We start from the raw sequence: 18890 nt of genomic DNA on the forward strand, positions 1-18890 counted from the left end.
ACAAACCACAAGTTTAATTTCGGCTATAGCGACATTTTTCTCGAATGCGTTACCAGAGTTGGGGAAGAAATCAACAATCTGCATTTTTTTCTCTTTCTGATACATTTTTAAAATTCTCGAGATATTTCTTTTGCACCATGTAGAACCAAGTGAGTGTTTTGATTCATCAAAAGTTATTTGCATGGTCTCTTTGTATTTTTATTCTGTTTTACCCATTTGAACTTCATCTCCCATTGCTTGCTGTAATATCTTGAGATTTTTCTGCGTTTAAATGCTTGTTTTAAAATGCTGCTGCCGACTCGAACAGGAACTATTTGACTCCAAAGGTGATTTATTGGCGTCTACCTTACTTTTTGTTCGTACAACAAATCTTTTGATACTTGTTAAACGAGATATTTAGGAAACGGTGGTCAATTACTTACTTATCCATATGTATCAAGCAGCAATTGAGGCACTGTCTTATTATGCAATGTGTTGCATAACATTTTAAATTTTAATTTCAAACAGCAGAATTTGAAAACAATGAGATTTTTTTCACAAACAAGCTTTTTTTTGTTTTGTCCAGTTACTTTCGTTCAGCTCAAAAACTTTAAAATTTTCGAAAAATTGAACATTTATATGCGATTTGTTGGACGACAAACGATGGTGTCTTTCATCGGCAAGGGCTGTCGTCTCAATGAACAACACACTGGTAGAACAACAACCAACGACTTCATAAATATAAATAGAATTCCAAATAAGTGGTATCACTATTTGCGGATTTCTGGTAGATCCACTAAACATAAAGCTTTCATAAGAGTAAGCACGCTTGGTGATTTTATGGAACATAAGAATTAACGGAATGCTGTACATAATTCGAAATGTGGTCACTTCACATTTAAATTTATGCACACATTTAATTTGAACAACGTTCATCACAATATTTAAATCAAATATGTTATGATCATTAGTTCCAAACATCATTAGCCTTGGTCGTTAAGAACAGAAGAAAAACATCATCAACGTAAAAAAGGGTTTGCAGACAACAGGATCAAAGCTTGTCATTGACATACAGAATAAACCAAGAACAGATCCTTGGGGAACTCCAGATGTAACAGAAGCATAGATGACGTTAAATCGTTGGCCACAACAGATTGAGTTCTTCCTCTCAAATAAGAAAAAATAAGTTTGGATGCTGTTTTTGAAAAAATCAACACTCAAATGTCAATAGAATTAAAAGCTTTTGAAAGGTCAATTGAAACCAGAGCAGCGATGTCGTATTGAAGCCTTTCCGGAAGGTATATTGATGTTCACAAATCTGTGAAGAATGTGCCTCAAGAATCATCCGGAATACGAGCAAATCTTATCTTCGAAATCGGCACCACACGAGCAACTTTCCAAGGAGATGGAAATTCAGATCTTGTCAAGATACAGTTAAAAAAGTCCAACAATTACAAATAATGAAACGTATAGATATGTTATCATGCCAAATGATTTCGATTTATCCATACATAAAGCCTCAAGCAATTCCAATTCAGTTATGATAAATGATTCAGCCCTTCCTCAAAGTTATTAAAATCATACTCAAAGTCACGATTTTCGGCACGAGCGAAAAATCGATAGAGTTCATCAACATAAATATCAATATCATCCTTATCGCCTCCGACGCATCCTTTACCCTTACGTATAACGCTCTTAGCTTTACTACGCAATCTACAAAAAACTCACCACTTTCGAGGCGAACGTTCCAATTGAAGGCAGCGAACGCCATATCCCTAAGAGATCTAGCATAAACAATCTCACTAGAGTTCATTTATGAATTGGTGTCATAACGAATTTTCTTCCTAACAACGGGCACTTATAAAAGTAAGTCATTGAAAAGACTACATAAAAAATCACATTTGTCATCAACATTTATAGAATTAAAAAATATGAAAGCATCAACATAGAAAGATAGAAACGGACTAACTATTGCATAAGCAAAGCGATCGTATTAATTCAGATTTAGAAATATCAAACAAATTGCAATTAAAGTCACCGACTACAATGAAATAACCATATTTCAAAAAAATATCACGATGGCTGCTCTCAAAAGCATCTTAATTGCCATGGGGTGGATAAGCAACACCAAGTAAACCGGAATTATTTTTAAAAAAAGATGTACAAGGTCCAGCATCCGAGAACTTAAAAAATCGTTTAAACCTCCTCCTCGTTGCGAATGATCCTGTATCCAGGGATACCCATAGCATTATCAGATATAACATCAGTCAGCCAAGACTCAGTTGCCCGGCACGGAAAAACTATGAACATCACACCGGCTGGAACTTTGAACTTCAGTCTGGGTGGTATTCTTCGTTGTCACAGGTTACGATTAGTGGAATGCTCCATACGTAGCAGCTGCAACTGCAGTCGCGGACAATCACCTGTATCGAGTGGAGAGTCCGGGCGGCACCGGCTCTTGCTTAAATACAGAGTGCCTACGATGCTCGATACTACAAGGCGAGTTTGGCGCCTTTAAATAACCAATGGTCATCATGTTCCCGCGGCGATCGGTCATATAGACCGGAACGAGCTTGACGAGGATCGCCAATTCCACATACAAATGTTGCAACAACAACAAGATTCAGTTACCGCAAACACATGAAAAGTAGTATCTTTAAAAAGTATCCTCAATTCATCAACTTTGGGTGCTAAACTACGACAATTCCAGTGGGCCATCTTAAATTGCGAGCAAAATGACATAAGCGATTGTAACTATTATCAACCAACTCAACCATCAAATCGGACTCACATTACTATGAAGAGACAAACAAAATAGATGTGGGGAACCAAGAACAATTTGCATAAAGGCTTTAAATACTATAAAACAGCATAAAAATATTACAATCAATCCCATGGCAGCCGGTTGTACGTACCGGATTGACCCGATGGAATCTTCATCGGCAAGGGCTGCCGCCCCAGTGTACGTGTTCGTCTTTTTTCGTCATGGGAGAGGCACATCCCGGAGTGCCTTCTCCGCATGCTTTTGGTCCGTGCCGGGATTGAAAAGAACCCCGGACCCTGGTTCTGTTCCGTTTGCCAGAACCGCCTTCATCATCGGTCAGTGTCGGTGAGGTGTAACAGGTGCTTGGAGTGGGTACATTTCCGTTCTTGCTCTGGCCTAACTTCGCTACGGGAGTATAGTCATACTGGCTATGTCGCTAGGTACTGTGCGAACATAGCCAGCAGTGGGTCACAAGCGTCGCCGTCGTCGCCTTCGGCGTCCTCGTCGTCGGACTATGTGACCCCCCCGACCTCTCCCGTACGGCAATTTATGCAAAGACAGCACCCTAGCCCTACTATTGCCAGGCCAGTGTCGGGAAATGTATCGTTCCTGCAGTTAAACTGCAATGGACTGCGAGGCAAGATTGATGAGATTGTAGATTTTATGAGTCGGAAGAGCATATCGGTCGCAGCGATCCAGGAGACAAAGCTGACTAACACCTGCAGCTTGCACAGTTGTCACGGCTACAATGTGCTACGTAAGGATCGCTCAAGGAATGGAGGTGGGGGATTGGCCTTCGTTATACACCATTCCGTGCAGTATAGACCTATCTCGCCTGCGCTTGACGCTAGTGACCCATACATGGAATGTATGGGGGTAGCAGTCAGGTCTGGTACTGCCGAGATAGAGATATACAACGTGTATATACCGCCGGTTGGCAGCTGTGCCCCGATTAATGGCCAGGCCTACAGCCCCGACATAAGTGGGTTGCTATCTGGCCATGGTCGTCTGGTTCTGGGGGATTTCAATGCACATCACTCGTCATGGCATTCTCCCCTAGGCAACGACCAGCGTGGCATAGCTTTGGCAGAGCAGATAGATAGCTCCACGTTTTGCACGGTGAATGAGGATGCCCCCACTAGGATTACGAGGAGGTGCAGCAGCTCGCCAGACATCTCAATCGCATCCCCTGATCTCCTGAGTGACGTATCCTGGCAAGCCGTCATCTCTTTGGGGTCAGACCACCTCCCCATAATCCTCACCATCGACCGACCACCCGACTTCATAACCTCTGAGCGCCGAACGTTCATCAACTACAAGAAGGCCAATTGGACTGGCTTCAGAGAGTATACCAATCGCCGCTTCAATGAACTGCCACCCCCCTCTGATGTGCTTGTGGCCGAGAGGAAATTCCGAGACATCATCAACGCAGCAGCCGCTCGCTTTACACCAGCCGGTCGAATACCGCAAGTGCGACCCAATTTCCCGGCGCAAGCAGTGGTACTCGCAGACGAGCGTGATGGGATTCGTGCTATGGACCCCGCTAACCCCAGAATCAGCGAGCTGAATCTGGAAATAAACAGGGTAGTCAACGAACATAAGCGGAATTTGTGGCTGGAACACTTGGAGCAATGTAACTTAGGCACCGGTGCAGGCAAATTGTGGGCCACTGTTAAGTCTCTCTCGAACCCCGGTAGACAGGACGACAGGACCTCAGTCACATTTGGCGAGTTAACCGTGACTGATCCGAAGAGATGCGCCAGGTTGTTCAACCGTCAATTTATCGTGCATCCCGAGAGAGACAGGGCAAGGAGGAGAGCCATTCGCCGTATTCGTGGTCTCCGAGCCGATGAACAGCCATCACAATTTACCGTGGGCGAAGTTACAAATGTCATCCGTGGCGCCAAATCTTCCAAGGCGTTGGGCCCCGACGGAATCTCTACATTGATGCTGAAGAATCTGGATTTACCTGGAGTTGAGTACCTTACCACTGTCCTTAACCTGTCATTGAACACTCTTATAGTTCCCGATGTCTGGAAAATGGGCAGAGTGATCCCGCTACTGAAGCCTGGTAAAGACCCGAGTTTGGGGGAGTCGTACAGACCGATCTCCCTTCTCTCACCAGTGGCTAAGACGCTTGAGGCATTACTCCTCCCGAGCCTCGTAGGAGAATTTCCATTCGCCGAGCATCAACACGGATTTCGGAGACTGCACAGCACAACAACAGCTTTGCATGCCATCACCACACATTTGCCGTGGCTTCAATCAACCCAGGCCATGTGATAGGACGGTCCTCGTGGCATTGGACCTATCGAAGGCATTCGACACGGTCAGCCATGCCAAATTATTTGAGGACATCGCCAACACGTCCCTCCAGCCAGGCCTTAAACGTTGGGTCGCGAATTATCTGTGTGGCCGCCAGTCATTTGTGGAATTTAGGGATAAGAAGTCAAAACACCGTAGAGTGAAACAGGGAGTTCCCCAAGGTGGGGTGATATCTCCGGCTCTGTTTAACCTCTACCTATCCTCCATCCCACCTCCTCCAGACGGCATAGAGATCGTATCATATGCGGACGACTGTACGATCTTGGCATCAGGCCCCCCACCCATTGATGACATCTGCGATAGGTTGAACGTCTACCTCAACGAGCTTGCCTCATATTTCGCTGCAAGAAATCTGAAGATATCCGCCACCAAATCTTCAGCCACACTGTTCACTACAAATACGCGTGAGGTGAATTCTGAGCTGACTGTGATGGTCGATGGAGAATTGATTCCGACCATCAAGTGTCCCAAAATACTTGGCGTCACATTTGACAGCTCCTACACTTTCTCCCCACATGCCACAGCAATCTGCAATAAAGTCAAAAGTAGAAACAAGGTCCTCAAGTCACTCGCTGGCAGCACTTGGGGTGCGGACAAAGAAACCTTGTTGACCACGTACAAAGCAATTGGCCGGTCTGTGGTAAGTTATGCAGCGCCAGTGTGGTCACGTCAGCTTTGTGACACGCAGTGGAATAATATTCAGATCTGTCAGAATGCCGCCCTCCGAACTGCGACGGGCTGCCTCCTTAGTTCTCATGTGGACCACCTCCACCAGGAAACAAAGATCCTACCAGTGCGAAGACATAACTACATGCTCTCTAAGCAATACCTTTTGGGCTGTTATCGCAGAAATCATCCAAATCATCATCTTGTGGATAGATACCCACCGCCCAGAAGCCTTAAGGTAGATCTACATGATCTAGAGCGTGAGGTCCAGCGCTACAAGAGAGAACCTCTAGATCAAGCGGCATATCAAGCGGGTCTGAACAACATTCATGCAGACACGGTAGCAGACGCGTTAACTGGCTGCCGAGTGAATGTAGTCCTTGGAGAACGACCGCCACCCATTGCATCCGAAGAAATCGACCTCCCCCGGCAAACCAGAGTGATTCTGGCTCAATTACGTTCCGGCAGATGCAGCCGCCTCAATTCCCACAGAGCTAGGATTGATGCCGACGTGCAAGATGTATGTCCCGACTGTAACCAGGGACCGCACGATACACGTCACCTGTTTAACTGCCCGGCCAGACCCACTCGACTCAGACCCAGATCCCTGTGGACGCACCCCATCTTAGTCGCGGAGTTCCTGGGTCTTGACACTCAACAGAATCAAGCAGACGAAAGATAGTACACAATAAACTGCTACAACAACAACAACAACAAAAATTTTTATGTAATTCTAGTTCTATCAGCATGTTAACAAAAAAATGAGATCAAAAGGAATTCTAGTTCTATCAGCAGGTTAACAAAAAAATGAGATCATAAGTAATCATAGTATATACATACATTGAATCAAAATATGAAAATTGTATAAAACACGAAAATTAATCAAGCATTTAGTAATGTCTCGCAATCCAGGACATCATCATACATAACCTCGCTACCATCAGCTAAAGTCAGCACGGCTTATTTGTATATTTAATCTTAAATTTGGTAATTGTCTTCTCTTTACGTAGTTTCATGCATAAACCATTTAGTTTGCTGGCTGCAGGGGAAAAGTGTTCATTTAAAAAGTGTTCATAAAAAAATCAGGAGATCGACTTATATAGAAGCAATATCAATGTACAGACCGATTAAAACCAAATTGAATAAAATCAGCTGGAAGTCATGAGAGAAATCATTGTATACAGTTTTAGCCCAGTCGGATGAAAATTGTGCCTTCTAAATATAAGCGCAATGTACCGTAAAAGATACATTCGGTGGCGGATCGCTTATTTTTGTTAAATTTTGCAAAAAATTTAACTTTGCCGATAATATCGATACAAAAAATATCAATCGATATTCAGACAAAAAATAAAATATCGATAATAACATCGAAATTTTGCCAGCTCTAACACGGCAAATGTGCGTGGTGATCGCATGCAAAGCAGTTATTGTGCTTTGCGGTCTTCGAAATGCTGATGCACGGCGAATGGAAATTCTCCAACGAGGCTCGGGAGGTGTAGTCCATCAAGCGTCTTGGCTCTTGGGAGATCGTCTATACGACTTCCCCTTACTAGGGTCCTTCCCAGGGTGCAATAGCGAGATCATTCTGCCCATCCTCCAGAAATCGGGTACTACAAGAGTGTTCAAAGCCATGTCCGGATTATTTAGCATTAGTGACGGGATTCCGTCGGGACCCAATGTCTTCGATGATTTGGCCCCACGGATGATATTCGTAACCTCGTCCACGGTTAAATTTGGTGGCTGTCCACTTACTTACATAATTGGCTGTAAGGATACTAAATGATCATCTACGAAAATAATCGGGCACCTAACTTTTTAATATATCTGACCTGTGATTATTTATATGATTTGTTAAATTGTTTTTAATAAAGATTAATACTGGGCTTAATCCATGTACCCCCTTATTTATGGAGTACTAGCCGAACCGGGCCCGCTCCGCTGCGCCTTTTTTTACTTTATATGGAACAAAATTATCTATCTTGGTCTATGAATTGGCTCCGAGGATTATTAACGTTTGGGTGTTAAATATACTCTATTCTTAAAAGTCTTTATTTCATGATGTCCGATTTAGAGTTTTTTTTCGTGGGTCAGATGGTCTCCTAAACACTTGGCCCTGAAAAAAATATCAGCATCGTGCTCTTCTCTCAAATACCATTTATTTAAACCCCATATTGCCATTGGTTTAAGGGGAGTTTATGGGATGAGGTGTCCTCAAACACTTGGCCCAAAATTTGTACTCTTTGGGGGGTATTTTGGGAAAGGGGCGGTGCCCCATATACATGGTCCAACATCTGTATATCAGATTCGTATTCTGCTCCCAAATACCTTTATTTTAGCCCCATATTGCGATGGTCAATAAATAATTGCTGTTTGTGGCGTGTTTTTAGGGAAGGGGTAGACCCCCAGAAAATTGGCCCCGAAAGTGGGTATCAATTTCGTACTCTTCTCCCCAATACCTTTCATTTGAGCCCCACAAATTTACGAGCATAGCAATATGGGGCTCAAATGAATCTTATATCAATATTCGGGAAAAAGGTTCTATGGGCGCAAACCACCCCATAACACCACCCAAATAGGATATATTTGCTACTTTAGAGTAGAATACGAAATTGATATGTATTTTCAGAGAAAGTCGCTGAATGGCCGCCCCAGAACACCCCTCAAACCGGACATGTTTGGCGACTATGCAAATATGGGGCGCAAATGAAATGTAAATGAAAATGTATTTTGGAGTAGATCGCGAATCTGATATCAATATTCGGGACCAAATGTCTAGGGGACGTTCCACCCCCATAACAACCCACAAATAGGACCTTTTTGCTCACCATGGCAATTTGGGTCTTAAAGAGAGTGGAGTTCTCCACAAAGCGGACATATTTGCTGACTTCTGCAATAATAATTTGAGATTAGAAAACGAATTTGATATCCAACTTTGAGTACATTGGCAATATGGGGTTCAAATAAATGATATTGAGAGTAGAGCACGATGCTGATTTATTGTATTTTCAGGGCTAAGTGGGACAACCCCACTTCCCAAAACACACCTAAATAAGACATATTTACGGACCAGATCAATGTGCGGCTCCAATGAAAAGTATTGGGAGGTAGAGCACGAAATTTTCTGGGAGTCTACCCCTTACCAAAAACATTCCACAAACAGCAATTATTCACTGACCATCGTAATTAAAGGTATTTGGGAGTAGAATACGAATCTGACAATGTATTTGGGGCACCGCCTCTTCACCAAGAGTACAAATTTACCCACCAAATGAAAGGTATTTGAGATTAGAAAACAAATATGATAACCAACTTTGGGACCAAGTGATTGGGGTACGCCTCATCCCATAAATTTCCCTCTAAGCAACGGCAATATGGGATAAAAATAAATGGTATTTGAGAGAAAAGCACGATGCGGATATTTTTTTCAGCGCCAAGTGTGTGGGGACCAACTCACCCCAAAAACAACCAAAAATCGGACATACTATTTACGAGTCAAGGCAATATGGGACTCGAATGAAAAGTATTTGGGAGTAGATCACAAAATTCATACCCACTTACGGGACCACGTTTCTGGGGGAGCGGTTCCGGTTCATCTAGTGTAATATAAATCATGTTAGCTTTCTACAATTTCCTCCAATTCGTTGCGTATGGATTTTATCCATTCTATTTTTTTTACATACTAATCTTTTCCGCTTTTCACTATTTCAGCGTAAATGTAAATAATGTTTTTCACGGTTACTTTTTTGAATCACTACAAAAATCTCAATGATAGCATAATACTTTTTTTATGAAAATGTTTTCATAAGTAATGAGGGAATATACCACTGAATGAAAACAGAAAGTTTCTTTGCTTCAAAATCTATTATCTATAAAAAGTAATCATAAAAAAATTTCGCTAAAAGCGAATATAGTACCACCCTTAATGTTTTCTTACTTTAAAATTATAATTAAATAAACAATATTTTATGGGGAGAGATATAAAAATTACAGTTTTTATCATGTTCTTTTTATGTAGCCACGCTACTTCGTGTCTGTATACGATAGAAGCGAGACATATATTTGACTCATTGTCACTCTTATTTTCGCATGACATATGTGTGGAAGGGAACACAATATAATTTTGGTCAATGCACAATTTATACTGTTTAATAACATTATAATTCGTACAGTTAAAAATATGTTCAACGTATGACTTCTTTATCGAATCGAATTTCGATGTCAAAAATTATTAAAACAATTAACACCTTGTTTGAAAAGTTTTTATAAGGCAATATCCAGAAGTTTTCTGGGATGAAAGAATGGAATCAACATTCACTTACAGTTGAAGCCTAACGCTGCACCTGTTCTGCACCTTTCGATCAAAAAAGCAAATAGCATATGCCGTGAAGGTATAATATCATAGCTTTTTTCTGAATGGGCAACTCCCATCGTCGTGGTAAAAAAAGTCATCGAGAAATCTGCGCATATGTGGTGATTATTCAACACACAGCTTGAGCCACACACTTTTCCATTGTCACTTCCTGAAGATATTTTAACAAATTTTAAAAACTGTGCAACATTTTCGATTATTGACTTAAATAATGCGCATATACAGATAATGATACGAAGAAGCTGTTAGTCCTAAACACTCATCTTGGTCTGTATACTTTCAATCGCTTAGCACATGTCAAATCAACACCGGGCGCATTTCAACAAACAATCTCCCTTATTCCGGTTGGTGATGGCGTAGTCGAATGTCGAAATTTGTACAAAATGATATTATGGTTGTCGAAGACGAAAATTCGTTTACATTCTTGGTATCACATAAGTCGAATTCGACAGTCAAATTTGACGAAAACGATCGATATATAAGATAATTTCATTCTAAACTATATCTCACTTGTTTGTCGAAAGAGTATGAAATCTACTTTATATTATTTGTTTTGATAACTACAATATTTTTCTAATATCAAACTGTCGAAGGTGAATAAGTTACAGAATACCACGAAATGTGAAATTCGCCTTCGACAACGGGAATAAGGGAATATAAACAATTTTATCTGGTATTCAAAGTGCGTATCCATATTAAGATGGATACCCCAGCTGAAAACGAACAAGGAGTTATTCTAATGCTCGAGAGATTAAAAAGATATCATATACCAGTTGTATTTAATATATGCAAATTTTTCAAATCATCTCGCACGTATTTGGGTTATTATGTTGACAACAAAGGCATACGCCCTGGCAAAAACAAAATTAAAACTGTTTTGGAGCTTACTCATCCAACAAATATTGGTGAATTAAGATTGTATTTAGGAGCCACGAACTATTATGGAAAGTTTGAAATAAGAAATCTAAGAAATCTTTTAGACTCTTCATTGAAGAAAAATGCAATATGGGTATTGATGGGTAGCGTAGGATTGAAATGAGTAAAAATTCTAAAGATAAAAGATCTTTGAATCGTGTAAAAAAGAAAAGTTTTACACGATTCAAAGATTTTTGGTCTTCAGAATTATTACTTATTTCAATCCTACGCTACCCATCAAAGAAGCTGCGGATGCATCAAGTGTTGGCTCAGGAGCGTATATATGGCACGTTTTCCCAGATAGAATGGAAAAAAACTATTAGCTATTTTTCAAGAGCTTTGATCCCTGCAGAAAAAAGTTCAGCTCAAATTGAAAGAAGGGACTTCGCGGTAGTTTGCGGTGTTGTAAAATTCCAAAAATATTTATTTGGTGGAAGATTTATTATGACAATATTTTCAAACAAGAATGGAATTCCTGCACTTTCTCCAAATCGCCTTCAAAGGTGGGCACTTACTCTTATAAATTATGATTTCGAGCTACAATACGTTTCGGCAAATAATTTTGAAGCTGCCGAGTTATTGTTTCGCCAGATCAACAACGTACCTGAACCTAACGAAGAAACGGTAATTGCCTGCGTACAAATGGATGACGAAGTCAAAACAATCGTGTATGTTCTGCGTTTCACTGTTCTCTCTTCCCCTAAAATGAACTGCTTAATGTCACGTTAATAGAGTTCCAAAATTTTCCAAATTTCATCATGAGATTTCTTAGATTAAACAAAAAAAGGATGATACAACAAATAATTAATTTGGACTTTTTGTTTGCGTGATTATAACAAATTGAACTGGCCAAACGAAAAGCCAAATGTAAAACAATGTTTTTTTTTGTTAGTTTCTCTTTCGAGACGAGCTCAATGATCGGAGATGCAAATGTAAAAGGGACGCGTTTTGTCTTTGGTTAGAAGACTTTTCAACCATATTGGGCGTGATGGCTTCAAGGGCCGCGCATTGGTATGTTGTATTTGAATCGTATTAATAGCGAAAACGCGTCTATGATACAATTACCACATCAACCACGCTCAACAACCCTGTCTATTAGCTGTACTTTTCCCAATGCACGTATTTTTGTGTAATGACAGACATTCTTTCTGTGGCAAATATTGGGTTGCCCAAAAAGTAATTGCTGATTTTTCATATAGTCGGCGTTGACAAATTTTTTCACAGCTTGTGACTCTGTAATTGCATTCTTTCTTCTGTCAGTTATCAGCTGTAACTTTTAGCTTGCTTTAGAAAAAAGTGTAAAAAAAGTATATTTGATTAAAGTTCATTCTAAGTTTTAATAAAAATGCATTTACTTTCTTTTAAAAAATCCGCAATTACTTTTTGGGCAACCCAATAACACTTCTTCCGTACTACGCATTTATTTTGTATTGGTGGCTTCGAATGCTAGACAACGGCAACGGCTCTCGTTGTTGCTCCGGTTCGAATCCCGGCCGGCCTCTGCCGAATTTTTTTCAATTTTCAAGTTTTTTGCTTGTTAGGGCGAAGATCATTAAATTTTACAATTTTTGTTTCTCTTTCGAGACGAGTTTAATGACCGGAGATGCAAATACAATGTTGTAATTTACGAAAAGATAATTTGAGCCGCATAAATGAATGTTTATTGTATAATGATCGTCGTATTATACCAATATGTTTTCGTAAAAGAATTGCACAAAGTACATGGAATTGAGAGAACGAGGGCTTTGAAGAGAAGATACGTATATTGGCCTCATATTGATGAAGAAGTAAAGGAGTATTGTAGAGATTGCCATAAATGCGCAGCAATATCTAAAACTCTTCTTAAAACAACTTTAATCTCTTGGTCTATAACAACAGAGCCAATGCAAAAGAACTGTTCATGCCATAAACCGCAGCAATGGCCACACTGTATGAACGTCACCCTGCCGTCGGCGAGTAAGTCGCTCGGCTAGTAGTCATAGTTTTTCTTTTGTTATTCTTTTTCGTTTTGTCTTATTGTTTAATTGAATTCGAGCTAGTTAAAGTGTACATTTGAATCGAACCAATATTGTTGTTTTTCTATAAGCCACTGGAGGCAAATTCTTATATTTGGATCAGATTTAAAGTCAGAATTGTTGTCTGTTTATACATGCCACATTCAAATCAATCTGATCAATTGCCAGTTTCAGTTCTTCTTGATTATTTTATTGTAAATATAACCAGAGATAGCACCAAATATTGAAATGGAAGCAGTTACACTTCAACAAGCACATCCACCAGTAGAAACGGACGAATCTCAAAATATTGAACAAGAAAGAATCCCCGATGTTTCCACTGCAACACCAGATATTCATAAAGATCCTAATTGACTCAGCTGCATAAACACCAGAGAGCTGCAACGAGTATGATTGTTTTGAAAAACGAGTGAAATCAATCAAACGAGTAAAATCAATCATCAATCATTCAAACAACTCACATGCTTGTTTTGGTACAGGCCTGTGAATGATTCTGTTGTACGGGACGATCAATTTTAGGGCTCGTGCTTCACATGATCTTTCTGTTTGTTGTATTTGATTTAATTTGTTCAAAGTGCAAATGAACAAGTCTGATTGAAACCAAGCTAAATTTCCCTTCGCTTCAATAAATTAACACAGATTTAGAGAACAAAAAACCCTTTAATTTCATTTGGTTTTATGGCTTAATTCTACCATTAGAAATTCAATTTCATTGAATTAACTATATTTTAATTTTTTTTATGTTTGGGCCCCCAAATTCATTAACAATACATATAAGCTTCTTTGGAATGTTTACGCTAGATAGCTTGATCGATCATCCCTTGTTACTGAATGAAACGAGCGAGTACAAACATACATGCAAGCAATCACTCTCCGTTCATCCACCCAAACAAAAGCATCAACATAAATTGAGTCGCTGAACAAGTGTGCTTGAAAATTTAGCTTTAGATATTCGTCGGTCTAATAGTTTGAAACAACCACCAACCTAGACCCCAAAAAGAAAAAGAGATGTTAGGATACCCAAATGAACATCTATGAAAGTAACCGTGCAGGGCCCGCTCCGCTGCGGCTTCTTTCACTCTCTTAATTTGTCTGAGCCCTATACTGGCATGGTTAGGGAATAAGTCCTGTTTTGGGGTGCTGGTAAAGCCTTTCAGATATTTCGCCCCAATGTGGATATAATGTTCGTGCTCTATTCCCCCAACACTTTTCATTTAAGCCTTATATTGCTGAGGAAGGTAAATATATCCGGTATGGGAGTATTTTTGGAGGTGAGGTGGACGCCCATCAGATTCGTGCTCTTTTTGTTTTATATTTCCATTTGGCGGGTTTTGGAGGTGGCGCAGCCCCCTAGATATCCCACCCTAAATAAGGATACCAAATTTCTGTTTTTGAGTTATTATAAACAAACTAAATTTCTTTTAAATTGCCTCACTTATTTTCGAGACCTGGCATTTTAGAAAAAGAGTAAGGGCTCATCAAAGTTTGGATGTTCTACTTCATTCTCTTGGTTTTGGTGGTGGATTGGAGTAGCCAAACCCTTTGCCCCGAAAGTGGATATCAGATTCATATCCGAAAAACCACATTTGAGCTACATATTGCTATAGTATATATGTGTGGTTTAGGGGGAGTGGGCGGCCACTCAGGGACCTGGCTCTGAAATTGAGCCCCATATTGCTAATTTCAACAAACACGTCCTATTAAGGTGGTGTTATGGGGGTGGGATGGCCCCATAGACACTTTTTCCTGAATATTGATATCAGATTCGTGTTTTACTCCCAAAGACCTTTCATTTGAGATCCATATTGCTATGGTCGTAAATTTGTCCCCTTGCGGGATGTTTTTGGGAGAGGGGCGGCCTCCTAAACACTTGGTTCCACATTTGGATATCAAATTCGTATTCTAGACTCAGATACCTTTTATTTGAGCCCCATATTGCCATGGTCTGTAAAAAAGTCCTATTTGGGAATGTTTTGGGGAAGGGGAGCACCCCCAGAAACTTGCTCCACATTTGGATATCAGATTCGTATTTTACTCGCAAATACCTTTCATTTGAGTCCCATATTGCCATGGTCGGTATATATGTCCGATTTAGGGTTGTTTTGGGGGTTGGGGTGGTTCCCCAAACACTTGGTCCGACAATTGATTATCAGATACGTTTTCTGATCTAAAATACTTTTCATTTGAGTTCCATATTGTCGTGATTGATGTATATATATATATATATATATAAATATATATATATATTTATATTTGGTAGGTTTTGGGGGTGGGGCATTATGCACCGTCAGTGAAAATTTCAAGAAAATGTGTTCAGCCGTTTTTGAGTCTATAAGGACACACATACAAACAAAAACAAATTGATTTTTATATATAAGAAGATTATAATTACGTGGTAACTAAAATTTATTTTATTGTTTCTGTTGAACATAACTGACTTGTGATTTATTTGTTTTGTTTAATTGTTTTTAATAAAGATAAATATTAGATTAATACTGTGCTTTATCCTTGTAAGCCCTTATGTACAGAGTATTAATCGTAACATTGGCTATAACAGCCTGCTTGTTCCATGGATCGAACTAAGAATATATCTTCTGGCCCACTCCAGTTTCTGACCCCTAGTATCGGTATGTCGATGTATAATTGCTGACTTTTTAAAAGTTGTGGTTCTCAACTTTGTCTTTTTGACGGGGTTACAGGGATTTCCGAGCGTTGATACCATTCACTTTGTTTTATACCCATTTACTGCCAGACCCACTTTAACTAACCCGTCTTTGATATTTTCAAAGGGTGCAGTTATTGCTCTCGATGACCGACCCATCTTGGTATAAGATAATTAGCTTAAACTATTCGGTGTAAGCAAATTAGCTTAAACAATTAATTGAACTTGAGCAATTTGCATTATTGAGATTTAACATAGAATCTTGATTAAACTAATACTTATAATCTCAGTCATGATGTATCAATTTTTATACTCTCCACCATAGGATGGGGGTATACTAATTTCGTCATTCCGTTTGTAACACCTCGAAATATGCGTCTACGACTCCATAAAGTATTGGGTTGCAAAAAAAGTAATTGCGGATTTTTCATATAGTCGGCGTTGACAAATTTTTTCACAGCTTGTCACTCTGTAATTGCATTCTTTCTTCTGTCAGTTATCAGCTGTTACTTTTAGCTTGCTTTAGAAAAAAAGTGTAAAAAAAAGTATATTTGATTAAAGTTCATTCTAAGTTTTATTAAAAATGCATTTACTTTCTGTTAAAAAATACGCAATTACTTTTTGGGCAACCCAATATATATATTCTTGATCGTCGTGACATTTTAAATCGAACTAGCCATGTCCGTCCGTCTGTCTATCGAAAGCACGGAAGGAGTAAAGCAAGCCGCTTGAAATTTTGCACAAATACTTCTTATTAATGTAGGTCGGTTGAGCTTGTAAATGGGCCAAATCGGTCCATGTTTTGATATAGCCGCCATATAAACATATCTTGGGTCTTGACTTCTTGAACCTCTAGAGGGCGCAATTCTCGTCCGATTTGACTGCAATTTTGCACGTAGTGTTTCGATATCACTTCCAACAACTGTGCTAAGTATGGTCTAAATCGGTTCATAACCTGATATAGCTGCCATATAAACCGATCTGGGATCATGACTTCTTGAGCCTCTAGAGAGCGCAATTACCATCCGATTTGGCACAAATTTTGTACAACATACGTGTGTAATATGGTCTGAATCGATCTATAGCTTGATACAGCTCCCATATAAACCGATCTCCCGATTTTGCTTCTTGAGCCCCGAATCGGACTATTACTTGATAACGCCTCCTCCCACGTCCTTATTCACTATTCTTTGTTTGCCTAAAAAGAGATACTGCGCAAAGAACTCGACAGATGCGATCCATGGTGGAGGGTATATAAGATTCGGCCCGGCCGAACTTAGGACGCTCTTACTTGTTTTATTATATTTCGATTCTTTGGTTTTCTAACATTATTCTCATCATGTTTGTTAATCCTTTCTCTTTTTAGATCGAAGACACATACCAAAAGGCTATCGTATCCAAGTATAGCAATATTGTCAATACAACGCCTTTTAAATTGTTAAAAATAATAGCCCTGAAATCGTATAACATCATTTATATGGGCTGGTGTTTGACTCCTTTCATCTTTTTAAGCTTTGACCGTTGGCTTGAGGTGTTTAGGGCTGTTAATTATTTTGGATTTATCTACTTAGCTTCATGGTTTATTCTACTACAAATATATAAAAGGCAGAGAGCCCTGAATAGAAATAAGGAACGCGTCGCTAGTAGAGCAACAGATTTGTCACCAACAGTTGGTGAATCCCAAAGCAATGAGCGTGGTAGCAATGCTACTGATTTATCGCCAAACTTACAAGATAATAAAAAAGAAAATTAAATATTAAGTCAATTCTTCATCTCTCTTCTATCTTTCGAATCGATTTATCGCTAGTGTATAAATACGTCTATCCAAACGTGATACAAGCGGCAGTATTGACGAGCATCTACCACACAAAACCTCTAGAGATTTCCATATTGAGACGAAACGCCTTGAAAAAAAGTTTCATAGAGAATAGAAGATCTCAGTTAAAAGCCCAAATTTCGTATCGAAATTGTAAAAGAAGAAATCAAATATAAAGATCCTGATGCTATAGAATTTTTTTCTGGGAAGATCGTTTGGGCCGCTCCTTCCCCTTAAAACTTGGGATACTTCCTATATAGTTATTATGTTTTAGTTTGTTTTTATTAGTTTTATTATCTAAATGCAGTTCCAAATTTTTCATTGTCTTTTTTTGCTTTTTATACTTTTGAAAATAATACATAAGACATAATTTATCTAGTCAAAAAGTATATATAACTTTAATGTAGATGAGATAACAAACACACCCACACACTCTGTACTCTTCAAATAGTAGACAACTGTTTTCAAAATGGAGATAGGTATACACTTAAAAAAAACAATACCAATTACTCATAAAATATTTTTAAAAATCCAAACAAGCTTCAATTATAAATTTAATTACAAATTAAACACGTTCTAGTTTTAAGTTGTTTAAATCTATAATGAACTTATAAAAGACGAACTTATTATGGTGATTAGATTATAACCAAACTTGTAAGACGACTTCAAGTGATATTAAAAATAAAAGAGAAGCCCAATAAGAATACATCACTCAATATTTTCGATAATTAGACAAAATACAAATAGCAGTGACAACACAGTTAACTTACACTAAGTTTTGTTGTGTATTAAGAATATATGTATATATTTTTGTAATAACAAAAACATGCATGACAATGAGAAAGAAATGAGTGAAATAAAATTTAAACAGTCGTTTTAGGTGTTAGAACTTTTTTGGCTCCCCTAGTACACTTTTGCTTAACTTATCACTTAACTGTGATATCGTGAGATACGAAAAAAATATAACGGTTGATTTTTGCATCTTTTTTTACTTCATAATTTTCCTCATGTCAGTTCTAATTACAAACAATAGGTCTGTTCGCGTACTTTCCCAGTAAAAATTTGCAGGAGATTAAGAACTGCCTCTACTCTCTTTGTTATTTATTTGATTTAAACAGCTGGTTTTAATAAAAAAACCTCCAGTAGAAATTTGCAAGCTCTTAGTTGACAAACTCTCAAAATTTTTCTCGCTCTCACGCACTCTCCCGCTTTCTTCTGCTGGCAAATAAAGTACGCGAACGACTTCCAGAAACAATTTGTGCAAATTTGCATAAAGTTTTGAGTACACGAACAAAATAAATGAAAAGTAGATAAACCATAGAATCATTTAAGAGACACCAAATACAAAGATTTGAAGCAAACGAAAAAAATTAGTAGAA

The 18890-nt window shown here is 38.9% G+C and overlaps 1 protein-coding gene across 3 annotated transcripts in view; it reads left to right on the top strand.

Annotated features, from left to right (window-relative positions):
* Positions 1 to 18217, top strand: part of LOC106089973 (lysophospholipid acyltransferase 5) — a 52625-nt gene extending 34408 nt beyond the window's left edge. For all 3 annotated transcript variants that reach the window (XM_013255988.2, XM_059364533.1, XM_013255989.2), the window contains one exon: positions 17062 to 18217. In XM_013255988.2, the coding sequence (XP_013111442.2) occupies positions 17062 to 17448 (387 nt within the window). In that variant the 3' untranslated portion in view covers positions 17449 to 18217. The remainder of the gene's footprint in view (positions 1 to 17061) is intronic.
* Positions 18218 to 18890: the final 673 nt, after the last annotated feature.

The sequence above is a fragment of the Stomoxys calcitrans genome, chromosome 1 (genome assembly GCF_963082655.1).
Source record: "Stomoxys calcitrans chromosome 1, idStoCalc2.1, whole genome shotgun sequence".
Classification (NCBI taxonomy): domain Eukaryota; kingdom Metazoa; phylum Arthropoda; class Insecta; order Diptera; family Muscidae; genus Stomoxys; species Stomoxys calcitrans.